The sequence below is a fragment of the Gorilla gorilla genome, chromosome 7 (genome assembly GCF_029281585.2).
Source record: "Gorilla gorilla gorilla isolate KB3781 chromosome 7, NHGRI_mGorGor1-v2.1_pri, whole genome shotgun sequence".
Taxonomy (NCBI): Eukaryota; Metazoa; Chordata; class Mammalia; order Primates; family Hominidae; genus Gorilla; species Gorilla gorilla.
In genome coordinates, this window is record NC_073231.2 from 150,779,028 (window position 1) to 150,802,460 (window position 23,433).

Consider the following 23,433-nt stretch of genomic DNA (forward strand, 5'->3'; position numbering starts at 1 on the left):
CCACAGCTATCTGTAAACAAATGGGCATAGCTGTGTTCCAACAAAACTTTTATCTAAAACAGGTCAGGGCTAGGTTTTCCATGAAACTGTGTCCTGACACCCCCAGACCTGCTGGCCAGCAGGGAGGGGCCTCTCAGCACCTGGGCTTTCTCCTTGCTCAGGGAACAGGAGCACAGCTCTGAGAACTAAGGATGGGGGTAAGTGAGCTAGGCCCTCAAGGCAGGGCACTTACTAGGTGGAAAAAACAGCCTGGAAGCTCATGGGCTTGAAAATGAGGTGCATGGAGAGAGCTTCCTCTGTGGCCCAGAAACTAGAAGCTGGAACAGCCATGTGGAACTGTGCAGCAGCCCAGAACAGGATATGGGGGCCTAAGTCACAGCAGACCAGTGAGAGGAGAAAGCTGACCTCAGATTGCAGATCTGTATAAAGAAAAGTAGGGTGGTGGGGGAGCCTTGGGTTCAAATTTTGGAACAGGAGGGACAAAGAAGGGCAGGGAATTGGTGGTGATGAGTAGGTACCACTTCTGGGGAAGATGACAGAGCAATTGGACCTGAAAAACTCTCAACTTACCTAAAATATCAATTACAGCCAGTGACAAAGAATTCACCCCACACAACTCATTACCAATCAAAAAAACTACTATGGTTATCTAAAACCAAATGTCACTTTACTTTTTTGGTAACTTTTGATTATAATAATAAACTCTATTCATGAATATGCAGCCTCCAGAATCTTCTCCCTTGTAACAAACGTGCAGTCCGTTCATAAGCTGTAAAAACAAGCCCAAACCCAAGACATCACAAGAGGCAAGAGCAGTGGCAGTGAGAAGGGAGCCTGTAAAGGATGTTTCAAAGGAGGGTCCCAGGCTATGTGGCCACTGGATGTAGGCAGTGAGCTGAGTCCAGGCTTTCGGTCTGGGAAGTGGCAGAGGCTGAGACAATGGCCAAAGAGGAGTTGGAGAGGAAACTATGCTCAGTTTCACTCCTGCCAGCCCAACAGCCTATTCCCTGGTGTGAATCAACTGGTGTTTGATCAACTTTGATCGCTGGCTGAAGGCTTTCCCACAAGCAGCACAGTCGTAGGGCTTCACCCCAGTGTGAATCCTCTGGTGCTGGATGAGGACAGAACGCTGACTGAAGGCTTTCCCACACTCACTGCATTTGTAGGGGCGCTCGCCAGTGTGGATTATCTGATGCTGAATGAGGTGTGAGCTCTGGCTGAAGCCCTTACCACATTCAACACAGGTGTAGGGTTTTTCCCCAGTATGAACTTTCTGGTGGTGAATGAGATTTGAGCTTCGGTTGAAGGCTTTACCACACTGGTTACATTCATGGGGCTTCAGCCCATTATGAATCCTCTGATGCTGAATGAGGGTTGAGCTCTGGCTGAAGGTTTTTCCACATTCAGTACATTCATAGGGCTTCTCTCCAGTGTGGACTCGCTGGTGAAGGATGAGGTTGGAGCTGCGACCAAAGGTCTTCCCACACTCATGGCAGGCGTAGGGCTTGTCGCCTGTGTGCACGCCCTGGTGCTGAATGAGGGCTGAGCTGTGGCTGAAGGCCTTCCCACAGACACTGCATCTGTATGGCTTCTCTCCCGTGTGGATGATCTGGTGCTTTCGGAGCACTGAGCTATAACTAAAGGCTTTTCCACATATATTACACACGTGAGGCTTTTCTCCAGTGTGAATTCTCCGATGCTGAATAAGGCTGGAGCTCTGACTAAATGCTTTCCCACAGTCACTGCACTTATAGGGTTTCTCTCCAGTGTGAACCCTGTGGTGCTTAATGAGGTTGGAGACCCGACTGAAGGGCTTGCCACAATCATTACACTCATAAGGCTTCTCTCCAGTGTGGACCCTCTGGTGCTTCCTCAGGTGTGCACTCTGGCTGAAGGCTTTCCCACACTCGCCACACTCAAAAGGCTTCTCTCCTGTGTGAGTCCTGTGGTGTTTGATGAGGTTTGAGCTTCGCCTGAAGGCCTTCCCACACTCACTGCACACATACGGTTTCTCCCCAGAATGGATTCTTTGATGTTGGATGAGGTTTGAGCTCCGCCTAAAAGCCTTCCCACATTCATTGCATTCATAGGGCTTCTCACTCATGTGAGACTTTTGGTGCTTTTTAAGGCTCGAGTTCTGGCTGAAGGCTTTTCCACATTCATTACACATATAAGGCCTCTCACTGCTGTGGTGACTCTGATGCCTAGAAAAGTCTGAGTGCCCTCGGAAGGCTTTCCCACATTCGCTGCACTGGTAGGCTTTCTCACTCATATGAGATCGATGATGGTTTTTAAGAACTGAGTTCTGGCTGAAGGTTTTCCCACAATCATCACACATAAAGGAAGCCTCCCCAGTGTGGACTATTTGACACTGAATAAGGTCAGGATTTCCTTGGAAGGTTTTCCCACACTCATTACATATGAGTGGACTTTCAGCTGTGGGAACCCCCTCATGACCAGTTAGGTCCACACTGTGCTGGAAACTCTGGCCACCCATGTCATATGGATGTGGCCTCTCTTCTGTAGGGATTTCCTGACATGCCATCAGGTTTGGGCTCAGACTGAAGCGACTGTCAAAACCATTACAGTCCAGATCTTTCTCCCCTAAGGGGCCCCTAAGGAGCCCCATGGCAGCTGGTGTGAAGTCCCCCTCCTGGGAGAGGGACTGTGGCAGCCTCCTGCCTTCGGGGACTCCCCAGTCTCTTTCTGATACATCATCACACAGATCTCCAAGCTCGGGTACCTGCAAAACATCACCAGCATAGTTTTCTGATATTTCTGCCTGTGATTCCAAATCTTCATGAATGTCTTCCTTGTGAAGAAACTCCTTGTCTTCAGTCCTGGTGTCACAATCTGAAACAGTAAATAGAATATCACTTGGAAGGCAGTGCTGCAGCAGGAGCAGGAACATAGACAGTCACAGTTGCACCCACTAACTGTAGAGGAGGCAAGGGGAGCAGGGGACCCTCTGGGGTGGCAGTCCAGATCAGAGGGCATCAGGGAGGGGTGGGAGGAGCACTGGGTGACTAGGCTGCATGGGGCTGCAGATGAGTGAGAGCTCTTGATGACCACGGACCCACCCTCCCTGGGACTCCACATCTCAGCAAACGTTACTGCGGTCTACCTTCTGGCTCAGGCCAAAATCCTGGCTGTCCCTTGACTCCCCTCTTCCTCGACACCCACACCAAACCACTGGCAAGTCCTGTCAGCTCTACCTCAGAGTGCAGCCCAAATCCAGGTGCTTCTCACTTCTCCCACCTGTACCAGAAAAACATCTCACACCACTCCTTACACTGTTACATATTTCACCCTTTTTTCTGTCCACACTGCCAGGTGTGAGCCTTACCAGCCTATCTCCAGTTCTGTCAGTGCATGCTAATGGCACTGAGCTTGGTCTTAGGAGTCACTAGTGTGGAGAGAGACCCTGTTGTACACAGAGAAGAAACCCAGCTGGCTCTCAGGGCCTGGCAAGTTGAGTTGCATGGAGGCATCATTCAACCACTCCTGTGTGGCAGGGACCTGTGTGGAACGTCAGATTCCATCCTGTTCAACAGAGGACCCTTTAGAGACTGCTGTGTCCTGTCAAAGCCACCTGTACCTCCGAAAACCCACAATTCTGACTGGTGTTTGCTGATGAATTCTGGCTTCGTAACAATGTGCGTCATCTTTCTGCAGACAGAAATGCACACAAAGCTCCGTGTCTGCCAGAAAAGCCTTCAGCATCTCCCTCTCCCCTTTTCACACCTGCAGAACAAAGAAACCCTCATGTCCCTATGTCCATTACTCAAATGAAGATGTCACGAGTCTCTCATTCAAACTGACATCCCAGGCCACACTGCCACCTGGATGCTGAGCAGCCTCCCTGGCGCCCAACCTCCCCTCCTGCCCACAGCCTGGTGACATCAGACCCAGCACCATCATGCACTCAAACATCCTCTCAGTGCCTCCTGGCCCTCCTAGACCCCACCTCTACCTCTGCTCCTGCTATACTCTGAGCAGGGCAGATGTGTCCACCTTTGGGTCTGCCTTGCCCAGAGCACTGTCCACATGGCCCTCGTGCTACCCACTTCCCTTGCACAGGCCTTGCTGGAGAGCCCTTCCCTGATCATAAATGCCAGCACCCCACCTACTTTCCTCACCCCCACCCTGGCTGTCACCCACAGCCTGGATCACTCCCTGAAACAGGACTGCATCCCCCAAAGTGGAAGACCTCTGGTCTAGCTGTAGTCGGTAGTGCTGAGTGGGTGTGAAGGATGCCCCTCCAATGCCCCTCCCACCTTGCGGCGTCCACTCTGCTCCCTCCCTGCCTCTCCCTGTCTGGGACTTCCAGAATCTGCCATAACAGCATTCCATTTCCACCTCCAGTCTGGAATTGTCTGTTCCCAAAGAGCTGTGGTGTCAACGAAGATCCAAACCGGCCCAGCTCTCACCATGACCCTCCTGGGACTTGCCCCTCTACCCACTGCACCCACGTGTCTCTTGGTGACACTTCATGTTGGGTCACTGGACACCTGTGGTGCAGACACATCGTGCTGTGCCACTTTCAGCCAGAACACCCTCTTGCAGCTCCCTGCTTCCTGGAGTCTGGGATCAGGTCTCTCCTCTCCCACAGAGCTGCCCTACGTGCCAGCACACAGATGTGGGTGCCTTTCTTTACCACCCTGCTGCCCTTTGGCAGGCCTGCTGTTATACACTCCACATGGGCTGCAGGGGATTCCCCAATGTCCCTCATGAGCTTCAGCTCTCCATGTCAGAAGCTCCAGCCCTGGCTCCAGAGGGTGTCTGGGAAATGTGGCATCTACATGCTGCTGGGCTCCCAGGAGCAATGAGGAATGGGGGCTGCTGGGACAAGTGAGGTCTGAACAGAAGTCTTCGGCCCTGACAGAGATGTCCTGGGACTCGCTGTCCCCCATCCTCCACCCCTGCCAAGACCCTGACTTGGGAGACCCTTGCCCTCTTCTGGCTGTGTGGAGAAGTGACCCAAGGAAGGATGAAGAAGGCTCTGGCAACAACACAGACAGGAGTCAGGAAGGTACTTCTGTGAAGGGTCAGAGAGGAGCTGTGTTAGGTGTTATGGCTGTATGATCTCTGTCATATGGTCTTCTTTGTTGTTTTTAAAACCCTTAAAAAACACCTCAAAACCATTCTTAGCTTGCAGGACATAAAAACCAGCCCACTAGCTGGATTTGGTGACCTCTGTCTGAGATGAGATGTCACTGGTGTGGATGACGAGATGGCGACCATGAGGAACGGGTTGTCTAGCCCGAGCCACTGTTTAGATAGATCAAAGTCTTTTATTGAGACAGGAACTAAAGGTGAATTCTGTAGGTGAGAAGGGTGAGAGATCACTTTTTGGACTGATTAAATTCAATGTAATTCTTCTCTGTAATATAAGAATTGTGGGGAAAACATGAGTTCCTCTACAGAAAGGAAATATAAAATAAAAAATTTTATTTTCCTTTAAGAAAAATTTTTTTTTTGGAGACAGAGTCTGGCTCTTATAGCCCAGGCTTGAGTGCAACAGTGCCATCTCAGCTCACCACAACCTCTGCCTCCTGGGTTCAAGTGATTCTCCTACCTCAGCCTCCCGAGTAGCTGGGATTACAGGGATGTGCCACCATGCCCTGCTAAATTTTGTTGTATTTTTAGTAGAGACAGGGTTTCTCTGTGTTGGTCAGGCTGGTCTCGAACTCCTGACCTCAGGTGATCTACCCGCCTCAGCCTCCCAGACTGCTGGGATTACAGGTGTGAGCCACCATGCCCAGCCAAAGAAAATCTTTTTAAAAAGTCAGTAAAATTTGGGCTTAAAGGTGAAGAAAAAGATTTGAAACCAAATACAGTTGCTTGCACTGTACTCTGACACCCAATTGGAAAAAAGGACAAGGACTCTGAACCCTTCCAGAACAAAACACAGCTTTTGTGAAGAGGAAACACATCTTTATGATTAAAGACTTTTACGATGAGTGACCTCCAGGTTTGTGGAACAGCTTGGATAATTACCCAAGTCATAAACCACGCTTGTGTGAATGCCATGTGTGGCTGTGATGCATCAGTGGCTGCACCACGACCTCCCTCAGTGCCTCGGCTGGGCTGTGTGTTGAACAAACCCCAGAGGCACCTCACACTCAAATGGGGTGCTCCTTACTTCTTCATCTCCTACAGCAAGTTGTTTTCATTTGATTTAAAAATTTACTGAGGTGAAATTAACATAACATAAAATCATTCTAAAATGAACAGTGGCATTTAGTACATCTATAATGTTATGCAACCACCACCTCTATTTTCAAAACATTCCCATCACTCCAAAGTAAAACCTCTTACCCATTAAGCAGTTTATCCCCATTCTCCTCTCCCTCCAGGCCTTGGCAACCACTAATCTGTATTCTGTGTCTACGAATTTACCTATTCTGGATATTTTGTACTAATGGAATTATATAGTATGTGACCTTTTGTGTCTGGCTTCTTTCACTCGGCACATCTCAGAGGTTTATCCGCGTGTAGCAGGTACAGTGCTTCCTTTTCATGGCTAAATTATATTCATTTGTATGTAGACACGACAATTAATCATTCATCCACTGACAGACATCTGGGCTGTTTGTACCTTTTGGCTATCATGAATACTACTGCTGTGAACATGATATGCATGTACTTGTTTGAGTATGTGTCTTCAATTATTTTGAGTATGTATCTAGGAGTAGTACTACGTTCAAACTTTTGAGGAACCACCAAATTGTTTTTCAGAGTAGTTATGCCATTTTACATTCCAGCCAGAGATGTATGAAGATACCAGTTTCTCCACATCCTCTTTTATCTTTTGGTTTTTTGATTATAGACATCCTAATGAATGTGAAATAGTAATCTCATTATGGTTTTGATCTGCATTTCTCTAATGACTAATGATGTTAAGCATCTTTTCTTTTGCTTGTTAGCCATTCATATGTTTTCTCTGGAGAAATGTTTATTCAAGTTCTTTGCCCTTTATTTATTTATTTATGAGACAGAGTCTTGCTCTGTCACCCAGGCTGGAGTGCAGTGGCACGATCTCGGCTCACTGCAACCTCCGCCTCCCGAGTAGCTGGGATTACAGGTGCATGCCACCACTCCCGGCTAAGTTTTGTATTTTTAGTAGAGACAGGGTTTCCTCACGTTGGCCAGCATGGTCTTGAACTCCTGACCTCAAGTGATCCACCTGCCTTGGCCTCCCAAAGTGCTGGGATTGCAGTTGTGAGCCACTGTGCCCAGCCTTTGCCTGTTTTTAAATTGGGTTGCTTGTGTTTTGTTGTTGAGAAGTAAGACTTCTTTATATATTCTACACACTACACCCTTATCAAAAATATGATTTGCAGATTTCCCCCCATTCTGCAGGATGCTTTTTTCACTTTCTTTCTCTCTCTTTTTTTTTTTGAGACAGAGTCTTGCTCTGTCACCCAGGCTGGAGTACACTGGTGCGATCTTGGCTCACTGCAACCTCTGCCTCCTGGGTTCAAGCGAAAGCCTCCAGAGTAGCTGGAACTACGGGCACATGCCACCATGCCCAGCTAATTTTTGTAGTTTTAGTAGAGATGGGGTTTTCTCATATTGGCCAGGCTGGTCTCAAACTCCTGACATCAGGTGATCTGCCTGCCTTGGCCTCCCAAAATGCTGGGATAACAGGCTGAGCCACCACACCTGGCTTCTTTTCACTTTCTTGATAATATATTTTGATATTCAAGTTTTAAATTTTGATGAAGTCCAATTTATTTATTTTTTTCTTTTGATGCTCATGCTTTGGTGCCATATCTAGGAATCCATTGCCAAATCCAAGATTGGGAAGATTTACCCCTACACTTTCTTCTAAGAATTTTAGAGTTGTTAGCTCTTATATTTAGGTTGTTGATCTATTTGGAGTTAATTTTTGTATATGGCATAAGGTAGGGGTTCACCTTCACTCATTTTTTGGGACAGGGTCTTGCTTTGCTGTTCAAGCTGGAGTGCAGTGGTGATCACAGCTGACTGTAGCCTTGAGCTGTTGGGCTCAAGTGATCCTCCTGCCTCAGCACCCCTGGAGTAGGCACCAACACACCTGGCTATTTTTTTTTGTATTTTTTTGTAGAGACAGAGTCTTGCTATGTTGCCCATGCTGGTCTCAAACTCCTGGCCTCAAGCGATCCTCTCACCTTGGACTCCCAAAGTGCTGGGATTACAGGCATGAGCCACCACATCCAGCCCCAACTTCATTCTTTTACATTTGGATATCTACTTGTCCCAGCACCATTTGCAGAAGGGCTATCTCTTCTCACTGATTGAAAGGACTTGGTACCCTTGTTGAAAATCCACCTGCCACATATGTATGCGTTTATTTGTGGACTCTCAATCTGATTCCACTAGTCTGTATGTCTTTGTGCCAGTACCACATTGTTTTGATTACTGCAGCTTTGTAGCAAGTTTTGAAAGTGGAAAGTCTAAGTCCTCTGACGTTATTTTTCATGATTGTTTTGGCTACCCAGGGCTCTTTGTAACTTCATATGAATTTGAGGATCGTCTTTTGTTTCTGCAAAAAATGGCCATTGTAATTTTGATAGGAATGGCGTTGAATCTGTAGAACACTCTAGGTAGTTTTGATGATTAATATTGTCTTCCAATTCATGAACACATGATGCCTTCTATTTATTTGTGATTTCTTTAATTCCTTTCCACAATATTTTGCAGTTTTCAGTGAACAAGTCTTAAATCTCCTTGGTCAAATTTAGTCCTAGGTTTTAATTTTTCCTATTGATGCTATTGTATATGGAATTCCTTCCTTAATTTCCTTTTCACACTGTTCATGGCTGGTATACAGAAACAACTGATTTTGTGTGTTGATCAGTTGCTGCAACTTTGCTGGATTTGTTTATTACCTCTAGTAGCTTTTTTGTGGATTCTCTGGGATTTCATATATATGAAGTCACATCTTATGGAAAAAGAATTTTACTTCATTTCCCAACTGGATGTCTTTTATTTCTTTTTCTTGACTAACTGCTCTGGTTAGAACTTTCAATACAAGGCTGCAGAGTGGCATGTTTGTCTTGTTACTGACCTTAGGGGAAAAGTTTTGTTCTTCACTACTGTGTATGATGTCAGCTTGAGGGTTTTCACAAATGCCCTTTATCATGTTCAGGAGGTCCCCTTCTATTACAAGTTTTATGAATGCTTTTTTTTTAACTGTGAAAGTGTTAGATTTTGTCAAATGTTTTATTTGCATAAATTGAGATGATCATAGTTTTTCTCCTTCATTCTATTAATGTGATGAATTACAACACTAGGTTTTCTTATGTTGAAACACCCTTCTATTAATGTGATGAATTAGAACGCTAGGTTCTCTTATGTTGAACCACCCTTATATCCTGGGTTAAATCCCACTTGGTCATATGCTATTGGATTCAGTTTTCTATTTCTTTGTTGGGAGTTTTATATCTCTAGCCATAAAGGATATTGGTTTGTAATTTTCTTTACTTGTCTTCAAGCCATATCTTTATCTGGCTTTGGAATCAGTGTAATGTTGACCTTGTAGAATTAGGAAGTGTTCTCTCCTCCTTTGCAAGAGTTTGCGAAGGTTTGGTATTAATTCATTAAATTCACCTTTAAATCCATTGTGGGCCAGGCGCGGTTGCTCAGTCTGTAATCCTAGCACTCTGGGAGGCCGAGGCGGGTGGATTGCCTGAGCTCAGGAGTTTGAGACCAGCCTGGGGAACACGGTCTGTACTAAAAATACAAAAAATTAGCTGGGCATAGTGGCACATGCCTGTAGTCCCAGCTACTCAGGAAGCTGAGACAGGAGAATTGCTTGAACCCAGGAGGCAGAGGTCACAGTGAACTGAGATTGTGCCACTGCACTCCAGCCTGAGGAACAGAGTGAGACTCCGTCTCAAAAAAAAAAAAAAAAAAAAGCCATTGTGGTCCTGGACTTTATTTTATTGGGAGTTTTTATTACTAACTCAATCTCTGTTAGAGGTCTGTTCTGATTTTCTACCTATGCTTGAGTCAGTTTTAGGAATTTGTGTGTTTCTATTGATTTGTCTCTTTCATCTGGGTTATCTAATTTGTTGGTGTACAATTAGTCACAATATTCTCCTTTTATTTTTGTAAGGTCACTAGTAATGTTCCCACTTCCACTTCTGATTTTAGTTATTTGTGTCTTTTTATTTAATCAATCTAAGAAAAGGTGTATCAACTTTATCTTTTCACAAAAGCAACGTTTGATTTTGTTGATTCTATTTTCTACTCTATTTCATTTAACACTGTTCTAATCCTTCTTTTTTCTTCCTGCTGCTAGCTTTGGATTTTATTTGCTCTTCTTTTATAGTCCTTTAAAAGATTTATACTTTTAAATCTGACTTATATCTTTCTTTTCTTTTTTTTTTTTTTTGAGACAGGGTCTCACTCTCATTGCTCAGGCTGGAATGCAGTGGCATGATCTCAGCTCACTGCAGCCTCAACTTCCTAAGCTTAGGTGATCCTCCTACCTCAGCCTCCCAAGTAACTAGGACTACAAGCACAAGCAACCACGCCCAGCTAATTTTCTGTATTCTTAGTAGAGACGGGGTCTCAACCATGTTGCCCAGGCTGGTCTCGAACTCCTGGGCTTAAGCGATCCATCCACCTCAGCCTCCCAATCACACCTGGCCTCTCTCTTCCTTTTCAACAAGGGTGTTTACTGCTATAAATTTCCCTTTTGACATTGCCTTCACTGCATCCCATAAGTTTTGGTATGTTGTGTTTTCATTCATCTGCAGGTATTGTCTAACTGTCTGATTTCGTCTTTGATCCATTGGTTGTTTTATTTCTATACATTTGTAAACTTTCCAGTTTCCCCGCTGTTGCTGGTCAGAGAAGATACTTTGTGTAATTCCAATCTTTTTAAATTTACTGAGACTTGTTTTGTGGTCTAACATATGGTTTGTGTTACATGTACACTTGAGAAGAATGTATATCTTCTTTTCTGAATGGAGTATTTTATATACTTCTGTCTTAGCCCATTTGGGCTACTGTAACAAGATACATTAGACTGGGTAATTTATAAACAACAGAAATTTATTGCTCACAGTTCTGGAGGCTGGGAAGTTCAAGATCGAGGTGCCAGTGGATTCACTGCCTGATGAGAGCTGGTTCCTCCTAGGTGTTGCCTTCTATGTGTATTCACATGGTAGAAGGGCAAGAAAAGAAGCTAACAAGCTCCCTCAGGCCTCTTATAAGGAGATAATCCCATTCACAGGGCTCTGCTCTCATGACCCAGTCACCTCCCAAAGGCCCCACCTCTTAATAACAACACACTGCAGATTAGATTTCAAGATATGAATGGAGAGGGGAGGGGTTGGGGGAGGGGCACATTTAGACCACAGCGATGTCCATTAGGTCTAGTTGGTTTATAACGCTATTCAAATCCCCTATTTCCTTAATGATCTTCTGTCTAGATGTTCTATCCATTTTTCAAAGTGGAGTACTGAAGTCTCTATTACTATAGAGCTATTTCTCCCTTCCAATCTGTCTATGTCTGTTTCAGATAGTTTGGAGCTCTTTTTTTGATGTGCATCTGCTTATAATTGCCATATCTTCTTGATGACTCTGCCCTTTTATAAATACATACTGTCCTTATTTGTCGTCTATTTTGTCTAATCTTGGTATAGTCACCCCAACTCTCTTTTGGTTATTCTCTGCATGGAATATTTTTCCACCTTTCACTTTAAACTTATTGTGTCTTTGAATCTAAAGCCTCTTGTGGCATATAGTTGGACCATGCTTTCTTACACATTCTGTCAATATTTGCCTTTTGACTGGAGACTTCACATGTAATTACTGAAAAGGAAGGACTTCTGCCATTTTATTTATTTTTGATAAATCTTTTACCTTTTTGTTCCTCAGTTCCTCTACTGCTGTATTCTTATGTATTACCTTTTTTGTAGTGTACCATTTTAATTCTTGCCTTACTTCTTGTGTCCATTTTTTTTTTTTTTTTGAGACAGTCTTGCTGTCACCCAGGCTGGAGTGCAGTGGCATGGTCTCAGCTTACTGCAACCTCTGCCTCCCAGGTTCAAGGGATTCTCCTGCCTCAGCCTCCCAAGCAGCTGGGACTACAGGCGGGTGCCATCATGCCTGGCTAATTTTTTTGTATTTTTAGTAGAGATGGGGTTTCACTGTGTTAGCCAGGATGGTCTCAATCTCCTGACCTCATGATCTGCCCACCTCAGCCCCCAAAGTGCTGGGATTACAGGTGTGAGTCACCACGCCTGGCCTCTTGTGTCCATTTTTAAGATTTTTTTTTTTTTTTTGAGACGGAGTCTCGCTCTGTCTCCCGGGCTGGAGTGCAGTGGCGCGATCTTGGCTCATTGCAAGCTCCGTCTCCCGGTTCACGCCATTCTCCTGCCTCAGCCTCCCGAGTAGCTGGGACTACAGGTGCCCACCACCATGCCTGGCTAATTTTTTTGTATTTTTAGTAGAGACGGGGTTTCACTGTGTTAGCCGGGATGGTCTCGATCTCCTGACCTTGTGATCTGCCCGCCTCGGCCTCCCAAAGTGCTGGGATTACAGGCATGAGCCACCATGCCTGGCCCATTTTTAAGATTTTTTTTTGAGGTGGAGTTTTGCTCTGTCACCCAGGCTGGAATGCAGTGGCACAATCTCATGCCTCTGCCTGAGTTCAACCTCTGCCTCCTGGGTTCAAGCAATTCTCCTGCTTCAGCCTCCTGAGTAGCTGGGATTACAGGTGCCCACCACCATGCCCAGCTAATTTTTGTATTTTTAGTAGAGACAGGGTTTCGCCATGTTGGCCAGGCTGGTCTCGAACTCCTGACCTCAGGTGATCTGCCTGCCTTGGCCTCCCAGAGTGCTGCGATTACAGGTGTGAACCACTGCGTCAAGCCCATTTTTAAGATATTTTCTTAGTGATTACCATGATGATTGCAATGAACGTTCTAACATCCTAAAACAACTGATACCCGTTTAGTGTCAGTAACATACAAAATCTCTGCTTCTCTATAGATGTTACCCCCCTTATGTTGCTGTCATCACAGATTACATCTTTATACATAGTGGGGTAAAAAACATAGACTTATAATGCAGACCTTTTATGCATTTGTTCTTTAGATCACTTAGGAAATATGTAATGGCAAAAACCACAATTAATTTTGCACCAACTTAATACAAAGTGTACTTAGAACCCAAAATATAGGGATACTAACTTTTATACTTGCCTATGTAGTTACTTTTACTGGAGGTCTTTATTTTTGTATGGCTTTGAGTCCCTGTCTAGTGTTCTTTCATTTCAACCTTTAGCACTCCCTTTAAAAGCATTTCTTGTGGGGCAGTCTATTTGTAACAAGCTTCCTCAGCTTTTATCTACCTGGATATGTTTTAATTTCTCCTTCATTTTGAAGAATAATTTTGCCAGATAACAGAATTCTTAGTTGACAGGGTTTTTTCCCCCTCTTAGCAGTTTAACTAAGCCATCCCACTGCCTTCTGACCTCCATGGGTTCTGATGAAAAACTGGCTAGAAATCTTACCCAGAACCCCTTGTTCAGGGATAGGTCTCCTCTCTTGCTGCTTTCAAGATTCCTTGTATTTCAACAATTTGATTAGAAAGAGACCTGGTGTGGATCTCTTTAAATAGACTCTACTCAGTTTGTTGAACTGCTTGTGTGTGTAGACATGTCTTTCATCACATTTGGGATACTCTCAGCCATTATTTCTTCAAACATTTTTTCCATCCCCTTCTCTACTCTTTTCCTTCTTGAACATCCCTACTATGCATGTTGGTCTACTTGATGGTGTCTCATGGTCCATTAAGTTCACTTTTCTTTTTTCTTTTTTTTTGAGACAGAGTCTCACTCCATCACCCAGGCTGGAGTACAGTGGCACGATTTCGGCTCAATGCAACCTCCGCCTCCTGGGTTCAAGCGATTCTCCTGCCTCAGCCTCCAGAGTAGCTGGGACTACAGGCATGCATCACCATGCCTAGCTGATTTTTGTAGTTTTAGTAGAGACAGGGTTTCACCATGTAGGCCAAGATGCTCTCGATCTCCTGACCTCAAGTGATCTGCTTGCCTCGGCCTCTCAAAGTGCTGGGATGACAGGCGTGAGCCACCACGCCCAGCCATTAAGTTCACTTTTCTTAGATCTTTTTTCTCCTCAGACTGAATGATTTCAATTGTCCTATCTTCAAGTTTGCCGATTTTTCTGCCTGCTCAAATCTACTGCTGAAACCCTCTAGCAAAATTTCCACTTCATTTTTTAGTTCCAGACTTTCTATGTTTCTTTTACAATTTGTATTTCTTATTGATATTTTCATTTTGTTCACACATCATTTTCCTGGTTCTTTTAGTTCTCTACGGTTTTTTTTTCTTTTTTTCTTTTTTTTTTTCTTGAGACGGGGTCTCACTCTGTCACCCACGCTGGAGTGCAGTGGTGTGATCTCAGCTCACTGCAAGCTCCGCCTCCTGGGTTCATGCCATTCTCCTGCCTCAGTCTTCAGAGTAGCTGGGACTACAGGTGCCCGCCACCATGCCCAGCTAATTTTTTGTATTTTTAGTAGAGATGGGGTTTCACCATGTTAGCCAGGATGGTCTTGATCTCCTGACCTCGTGATCTGCCTGCCTCAGCCTCCCAAAGTGCTGGGATGACAGGCGTGAGCCACCGTGGTGCTGGGATGACAGGCGTGAGCCACTGTGGTGCTGGGTTACAGGCGTGAGCCACCATGGTGCTGGGATGACAGGTGTGAGCCACCGTGGTGCTGGGTTACAGGCGTGAGCCACCGTGGTGCTGGGTTACAGGCGTGAGCCACCGTGGTGCTGGGTTACAGGTGTGAGCCACCATGCCCGGCCTAGTTCTCTATGGTTTCTTTCACCTCTCTCAGCATATTTGAGGCAGTTGATTTGAAGTTTTTGTCTACTTAAGTCCAATGTCTGTGCTTTCTCCAGGACACTTTCTGTCAGTTTACTTTTTTCCTTTGAATGGGACGTATTTTTTTGCTTCGTTATATGCTTCATGATTTTTGCTTTGTTAAAAACTGCACAACTGAATATTAAAATGTGGTATCCCCCCCAAGGCTTTGCTGTTTTTGATTGTTGAAGACTAGAGTCACATGTTCATTTAGTGACTTTTCCAAACTATTTTTGCAAAGACTATTCTTTGTCGAGTACAGTCACTGAAGTCTTTTTCTTTAGCTTGTGTTCAACTAGTGTTTTGACAGAGATTTTATCAAGAGAAAAACCAAAACAAAACACTTCTCCCAGTCTTTGTGGATTGACTCTGTGTTGGGGTACTTTTTAAACACTGTTTACAACTCTTTCTGAGTTGACTGCCTTCACTGAGCCTAGAGATTAGACAGAGTTCTTGAGAAAGCTTATGGTCTTAACAGGTCTTTTCTGAGCACACACCCAGTTCTGGGCATGCATGTGACTTCCTGGATTCCCCAAAATATATAGGTGCTTTTTTTTTTTTCAAATTTATTTATTTTTTCTGAGACAGAGCCTCACTCCAGTTGCCCAGGCTAGAGTGCAGTGGCATGATCTTAGCTCACTGCAACCCCTGCCTACCAGGTTCAAGCAATTCTTGTGCTTCAGCCTTCCAAGTAGCTGGGATTACAGGTATGTGCCACCACACCTGGCTAATTTTTGTACTTTTAGTAGAGACAGGGTTTTACCATGTTAGCCATGCTTGTCTCGAACTCCTGGCCTCAAGCAATCCACCCACCTCGGCCTCCCAAAGTGCTGGGATTACAGGCGAGAGTCATCACACCCAGCCTTTCTTAATTTTTTAGTAGAGATAGGGTCTTGCCATGTTATACTGGCTGGTCCTGAACTCCTGGCCTCATACAATCCTCCTGCCTTGGCCTCTCAAAGTGCTCAGATTATAGGTATGAGCCACCACACCCGGTCCAAGGGTGCTTTTGAATGCCTTTGTTTCCCCACAAGAAACTCCTCAGCTTTTCTTCCTAGGCTTTAGATGGCCAACTGTATGGGTAACCACAGTACAAAGGCCTGGACCAGAGTAGAGTCCTGAGAGGAGAGGGCTGCCACCAGCCTGGTTGTTGAATTGAGAAGGGGTCAGGAGTATAGGGCAAATCAAAGGACGCTGGTGGCCATCATGTCATACCTCTTTGTGTCAAGTGGGGAAATCACAGTTCTGCTCAAGGTGCCAGGGGCCAGGCCAGGTTAACTTCCTTGCTGACATCCAGCCTTGGCTCCTTGAGTCAGAGTACCCCCTCACCCTCCCCACCTGTGATGACACAGATGACACAGATGCCTCCTAGGGGTAAGCACAGGGTTCCATGGACATCACTTCCCCAGAATAAGGGCACCAGCGGAGAACTGTTCTTAAAGTACCTGGCTGCTGATAGTGAGGGCAGATGGCTTCCAGCTCAGTATCACTACAGCAGGGGGTACCACAGGCTGCAGATCCAGGGTGGGTCACAGCAGGAGCATCACTCACATGGGCCTGGGCTGCAGGGGTCCAAGGGGATGGTCCTGGAGCTGAGAGCTCCATCTCTGCCTCCTCACGGCGAGTTCTGAGGCTGGGCATGACAAGGACCTGAAGACCGGCAAGAACACAGGTGAGTCTACAGACAGGCTAGCTCTAGGGATTCATCCTCCCATCAGGCCGGGGTCTCTTCCTCCACCCCTGCAGCCCAAGACCTGAAGAGGGCCTGGTGCTGCCAGGTCTCAGGGGCTGATGCTATGTTCCCTGATCTTGGACCTAAAAAGAGGGAGTCAGCCATGGAGACACAGACTCAAAAGCCAGGGCCACAGGTACAAAGGGGCAAGATGCTGACCCTAAGGTAAAGTGGGGTCATGGTGCCCAGACCTGCCATGATAGGAGGGCAGCCCCCACAGGGTCTGTATCCTGCTGTGGGCCTGTATCCTGCTATTGGGCCTGTGTCCTGCTGTTGGGCCTGTGTCCTGCTGTGGGCCTGTACCGTGCTGTGGGTCTGTATCCTGCTGTTGGGTCTGTGTCCTGCTGTTGGGCCTGTGTCCTGCTGTGGGCCTGTGTCCTGCTGTGGGTCTGTATCCTGCTGTTGGGTCTGTGTCCTGCTGTTGGGCCTGTGTCCTGCTGTGGGCCTGTACCCTACTGTGGGCCATACCCTGCTGTGGGCCTGTACCCTACTGTGGGCCATACCCTGCTGTGGGCCTGTATCCTGCTGTGGGGCCTGTACCGTGCTGTGGGCCATACCCTTCTGTGGGCCTGTACCTTGCTATGGGCCTGTGTCCTGCTGTGGGCCTGTGTCCTGCTGTTGGGCTTGTGTCCTGCTGTTGGGCTTGTGTCCTGCTGTGGGGCCTGTGTCCTACTGTGGGGCCTGTACCCTGCTGCGGGCCTGTATCCTGCTGTGGGCCTGTGTCCTGCTGTGGGGCCTGTGTCCTGCTGTGGGCCTCTACCCTGCTGTGGGCCTGTATCCTGCTGTGACCACTCTTCTCACTCTTTGTTGCTGACATTCACAATGCTCTGAAGCTGGGCACGCCAGACCCACCTAGAGTGGGAGAACAGCAGCTCCAAAGGGTGAACAGCCAGGGGCAGCCTGTGCTGCAGCCCCACATGTCATCATTATGTGTCAACGCCTACCAATCCTAGTGGTCAGTTCTATCTGAGTTGCACCATCCTGGCAGCATCCACAGCAGGTGTTCCCATCTTTACTTGCACCAGCTACTCCCTCCTAGCCTCTCATTCCCCATTTCATGTTGGCACCCCAGTGTGCACTTCTGCACTGCCACCAACTTCCTTGGTGATTATGTCCAGTCTTGAGGCATCAACACCCTTGTTAAGATTCACAAACTTGGGCTCATCTCCAGTCCTAACTACTCCCTGTGAGCAGGAGAGAGGACACTCCCATGTGGAGGCATGACGGGCTCCTCACATGGACCATGTTACTGATTCCCCCTACCCCGTCACTGTGTAAATGCACCATACCCTGCCCGGGTGCCCACTGGGAGCACTGACATACCTCAGCCCTTCACTCACATTGTACTGACATTGACTCTTCTGTCCTTCATGAGCGCCAGCTGAGAATGAGGGTGTGGTCAAGGGGATCTGCAAAGGGGATGTGAAGAAAGGTGGCAGAAGGATGGTGCGGGGAGTCAACGTGATGGTAGGTGTCACCCATAGGCCATGTGGGGAAGAAAGAAGGGCTGGGTGGTGCTCCTGGACTCAGATCACCATCAAGGAGGAATGCACAACTAGTGGTCTGGGTGAAAAGGTCAGAGGACAAGTGTAGGGAAAAGCTAGAGAGAGATGGCAAGGAGATATGAACAGAGCTCACAGGGATGGTTACTATGGACCAATGATAAGGGGCCTTGGCTGCCAGATGAAGGTGAAACACTGGCCACATTTCTGTGTCAGGAAAGACAAAACTAATATCTCAAGATTAACTTGGCAGCATGCTCAGAGGAATGGTGGGAGATGAGATTCAAAGCAGGTACAGCACTAAGGTGCCTATCACGTGGCAGCAGAAATGGAGGAGACATGGGCGATGGGGGTGACAAGGCCCTCTGTGACTGCATCTGCCTGCCCTTACAGTGCAGATGCCCAGTTTCCTTGAGGGAAACCTCTCCCCATCCAAGTGGTGATATAATAATCTGCAATATTTATTTAGTTCATTTTATTTAAAAATACTTTAAATTCTCATTGTTTCTGAATAGGGGCATAGTCACCTCAAAATTTAAAAGGTAAAAAGGATTTATGGTGAAAAATTCCCCAAACATCCACACAGTTTCCCTTGTTTCTAGTGTACCATTCCAGATTAATCTAGGTTTACACAGCAAATATATAAACATACGTTTGCCTTTTAATGACAAATTACACCCAACGATGCTATGGCTTCACACCTTATTTTTCTCACTTCATTATGTGTGGGATCTTGCTTACCAGGACACAGCATAAATGCCCCCTCTCCCCCGGGTCCATATCCTAATCCCTGGAACTTGTGCTTATGTTACACTACATACCAAAAGGGACTTTGCACAGGGAATTAAGGTTATGGACGTGAATTACCCTGGTGGACCCAATCTAATCAAATGAGCCCTTAAAAGCCTGAGAAAGATCTGAGGGCCACATGGAAGGACCTCGGAGAGCTAAGGACCACTCAGGCTGGCAGCCAGCACTTCTGAGGACCAACCTCAAGAAAAACAGATTCGGCCAACAGCCTGAACAAGCTTGGAAGTGGAGTCTCCTGGCTAAAGGCTAAGCCCGCTCTTTAGGAGTCACACAACTGGAAGAGCCAGCCACCACCCTCCCATAGCAAGCAGCCACAGGATGGGCCCTGGCCGATCCCTCAGCACCTTCCCCCTTGGGGAAGAACTGGCCCAAACTCTCCTCCCTTCCCAGAGTACCTCCTCCACACGCAGAGCGACTCCACTACTGACTGGGCCTCCCAGGCAGGACATCTGAGGCTGAGCGAAACCCCCTTTCTCCCCCAGCTCTGCTCAGTGCATCTCTGACTTCTCATGGAACACCAGGAACCGCGAACCCACCCTGTCTCCCATGCGCTGGGAACCACCCCATCGCACTGCTGCCCCTTGTAGGGAAAAGAAAGAAAGATCCGACTGTTACTGTGTCTGTGTAGAAAGGGAAGACATAAGAAATTCCATTTTGACCTGTACCTTGAACAACTGCTTTGCTGAGATGTTGTTAATTTGTAGCTTTGCCCCAGCCACTTTGACCCAACCACTTTGATCCAACCTGGAGCTCACAAAAACATGTGTTGTATGAAATCAAGGTTTAAGGGATCTAGGGCTGTGCAGGACGTGCCTTAATAACAAAATGTTTACCAGCAGTATACTTGGTAAAAGTCATCGCCATTCTCTAGTGTCAACAAACCACAGGCATAATGGACTGCGGAAACCCACAGGGGTCTCTGCTCTTGAAAGCCGGGTATTGTCCAAGGTTTCTCCCCATGTGATAGTCTGAAAAGTGGCCTCCTGGGATGAGAAAGACCTGACCGTCCCCCAGCCCGACACCCGTAAAGGGTCTGTGCTGAGGTGGATTAGTAAAAGAGGAAAGCCTCTTGCAGCTGAGATAGGGGAAGGCCACTGTCTCCTGCCTGCCCCTGGGAACTGAACGTCTTGGTATGAAACCCGATTGTACATTTGTTCAATTCTGAGACAGGAGAAAAACTGCCCTATGGTGGGAGGTAAGACATGTTGGCAGCAATGCTGCCTTGTTATTCTTTACTCCACTGAGATGTTTGGGTGGAGAGAAACAAATCTGGCCTACGTACACGTCCAGGCATAGTACCTCCCCTTAAACTTAATTATGATACAGATTCTTTTGCTCACATGCTTTTTTTGCTGACCTTCTCCCTATTATCACCCTGCTCTCCTACTGCATTCCTCTTGCTGAGATAATGAAAATAATAATAAAAACTAAGAGAACTCAGAGACCGGTGCCGGTGCAGGTCCTTAGTGTGCCAAGTGCCGGTCTCCTGGGCCCACTGTTGTTTCTCTATACTTTGTGTCTTATTTCTTTTCTCAGTCTCTCGTCCCACCTGATGAGATATCCCACAGGTGTGGAAGGGCAGGCCACCCCTTCACCCCGTCGCTCCGCCCGAGCTCGAATGGTGGCACTGACAAGTGGGAACGCCACCAGCCTGTGGGCGGAGTCCTGGCTCGGCCCCTCGCGGCGACCTTACCCCGGGGTCTCCCCAGAGACCCCCCTACCGGAGACAGCCCCAGAGGCTCTGACCTCCAGCCCAGGCCGAGCTGCCCCCGCCCCGCCCCCCCCCGCGCTCCCACAACCCCCTGCGCGGCTCCGCCCCCGCCCGGGGTCCCCATCTCGCTGCCCGCCCCCTCTGAGCCCTGAGAGGCCCCTGGGCCCCCCAACCACGGGGGCATCAGGGACAACCAGACGCAGGGTCCGAGGCGTGAAGCTTCGCGGAACTAACCTCAACGTGTCGCGCTTGGAAGGGAGGCAGCACCGTGGCACGAAGACGTCTCAGCCAACGCCGGCTGACCCCCGGAAGTCCCGCCCCGAATTCCGGCCCGCTGCTCGTTCTATCTGGGACAGCGTAGCCTCTCTAGATGGCGGGAGGCCGCGGCGACTCTGTGGTTCAGCCCCAGACCTGGTCCCGCTAGCCCTGAGGCCAGAGACCCTTCTGTTCCCCTTTTTTTCAGAGTTGACCCGTGCACTGAACAAGGCGGCAACTGAAGAAAAGGGGACACTAATAGAAATGCAGAGATAATGAGATATACTGTTGTAGTGGGAGATTTTAATATACAGGCCCCTAGAATCGGAACAGACGGTAGTTTGATAAAAACCTAAGGATACGTTTTTTGGAAGAACCGAATCATTCAATCAGTAAGTGATTAGATAGATAAATGGAAGAATTCAAATTCCTTCAGTAGATAATATGTTTTCGTGAGATTGTGCATGGATCATTTCTAATACGGAAATGAATTGTACACTTGGACATAAAGAATACAAATAAGGCTGGGTGCGGTGGCCCACGCCTGTAATTCCAGCACTTGGGCGGCCGAGGCGGGCGGATGGCTTGAGGCTAGGAGTTTGAGACCAGCCTGGGCAATATAGGTAGACTCCATCTCTACAAAAAATACAAAAGTTAGCCAGGTGTGATGGTGTGTGCCTGTAGTCCCAGCTACTCAGGAGGCTGAGGTGGGCGGATTGCTTGAGCCGGGGAATGTGCGGCTGCAGTGAGCCGGGATGACACATTGCACTGATGAGACAGTGAGACCCTGTCTCAAAAAAAAGAAACAAACAACAACAACCAAAAAAACCCCACAAATATCTTAACGTTCATTTTGCAGGCAGATTAAACTATCAAAATCAGGAATACATAATAAAAAATACATGACAAACTCTATTGGAATTTAAGAAACACTGTCTAGATAACCCCCCCTTTTTTTTTAGTTCAGGCTGAGGTGCTCTCAGTTGGAGATGAGGAACTTATTGGAAGCTGGAGTAAAGGTCACTCTTGCTATGCTTTAGCAAAGAGATTGGTGACATTTTGGCCCTACCCTAGAGATCTGCGGAACTTTGAGCTTGAGAGAGATGATTTAGGGCATCTGGCAGAAGAAATTTCTAAGCAGCAAAGCATTCAAGATGTGACATACCTTTTTCTGAAAGCGTACAGTCATATGCATTCACAAAGAAATGGCCTGAAATTGGAACTTATGTTTTTTATTTATTTTTAATTTTTTTATTTCCATAGGTTTTTAAATTTTTTATTTCCATAGGTGGTGGTGTTTGGTTACATGAGTAAGTTCTTTAGTAGTGATTTGTGAGATTTTGGTGCACCCGTCACCTGGGCAGTATGCCTTGAACCCAATTTGTAGTCTATTATCCCTCACGCCCTTCCCGCACTTTCTCCCTGAGTCCCAGTCCCCAAAGTCCTTTGTATCTTTCTTATGCATTTGCATCCTCATAGCTTAGCTACCTCTCACAAGTGAGGACATACGATGTTTGGTTTTCCATTCCTGAGTTACTTCACTTAGAATAATAGTCTCCAATCCCATCCAGGTTGCTGTGAATGCCATTAATTCACTCCTTTTTATGGCTGAGTAGTATTCCATCATACATATGACATATGTATGATGGAATACTACTCTCTCTATATATATGTATAGATATATACATATATACACACATATATATACACACACACACATATATATGTAAATACATATATGCTACAGTTTGTTTATCCACTCGTTGATTGATGGGCATTTGGGCTGCTTCCACATTTTTGCAATTGTGAATTGTGCTGCCATAAACATGCATATACAAGTATCTTTTTCGTATAATGACTTCTTTTCCTCTGGGTAGATACCCAGTAGTGGGATTGCTGGACAAAATGGCATTTCTTGGTAGTTCTACTTTTAGTTCTTTAAGGATTCTCCACACTGTTTTCCATAGTGGTTGTACTAGTTTACATTCCCACAAGCAGCGTGGAAGTATTCCCTTTTCACCATCTATTATTTTTTGATTTTTGATTATGGCCATTCTTGTGGGAGTAAGGTGGTATTGTTTTGTGGCTTTGATTTGCATTTCCCTGATCATTAGTGATGTTGGGCTTTTTTCATGTTTGTTGGCCATCTGTATATCTTGTTTTGAGAATTGTCTGTTCATGTCCTTAGCGCACCCCCCACTTTTTTTTTTTTTTTTTTTGAGACGGAGTTTCACTCTTGTTGCCCAGGTTGGAGTGCAATGGTGTGATCTTGGCTCACCACAACCTCTGCCTCCTGGGTTCAAGCAATTCTCCTGCCTCAGCCTCCTGAGTAGTTGGGATTACAGGCATGCGCCACCATGCCGGGCTAATTTTGTATTTTTAGTAGAGATGGGGTTTCTCCATGTTGATCAGGCCGGTCTCAAACTCCCAACTTCAGGTGATCCAACTGCCTCGGCCTCCCAAAGTGCTGGGATTACAGGAGTGAGCCACCACACCCGGCCGTTAGCCCCCTTTTTGATGGGATTATTTTTT

At 46.6% G+C, this 23,433-nt stretch overlaps 1 protein-coding gene across 3 annotated transcripts; it reads right to left on the reverse strand.

Annotated features, from left to right (window-relative positions):
- Window positions 1-645: 645 nt before the first annotated feature.
- On the reverse strand, window positions 646-21,443 carry ZNF16 (zinc finger protein 16). 3 transcript variants are annotated; one of them, XM_004047730.5, is made up of 3 exons: window positions 20,881-21,443; window positions 16,337-16,541; window positions 646-2,853 (listed from the first exon to the last, which is right to left on the reverse strand). In XM_004047730.5, exons 2-3 carry the CDS (start codon window positions 16,530-16,532, stop codon window positions 1,001-1,003), a joined length of 2,049 nt encoding a protein of 682 aa, XP_004047778.1. In that variant the 5' UTR covers window positions 16,533-16,541; window positions 20,881-21,443; the 3' UTR covers window positions 646-1,000. The 3 variants fall into 3 exon arrangements, with proteins under 3 accessions (XP_004047778.1, XP_055204612.1, XP_063565028.1); XM_055348637.2 differs by lacking the exon at window positions 20,881-21,443 and adding an exon at window positions 20,485-20,731; XM_063708958.1 differs by lacking the exon at window positions 20,881-21,443 and adding an exon at window positions 17,964-20,652.
- Window positions 21,444-23,433: the final 1,990 nt, after the last annotated feature.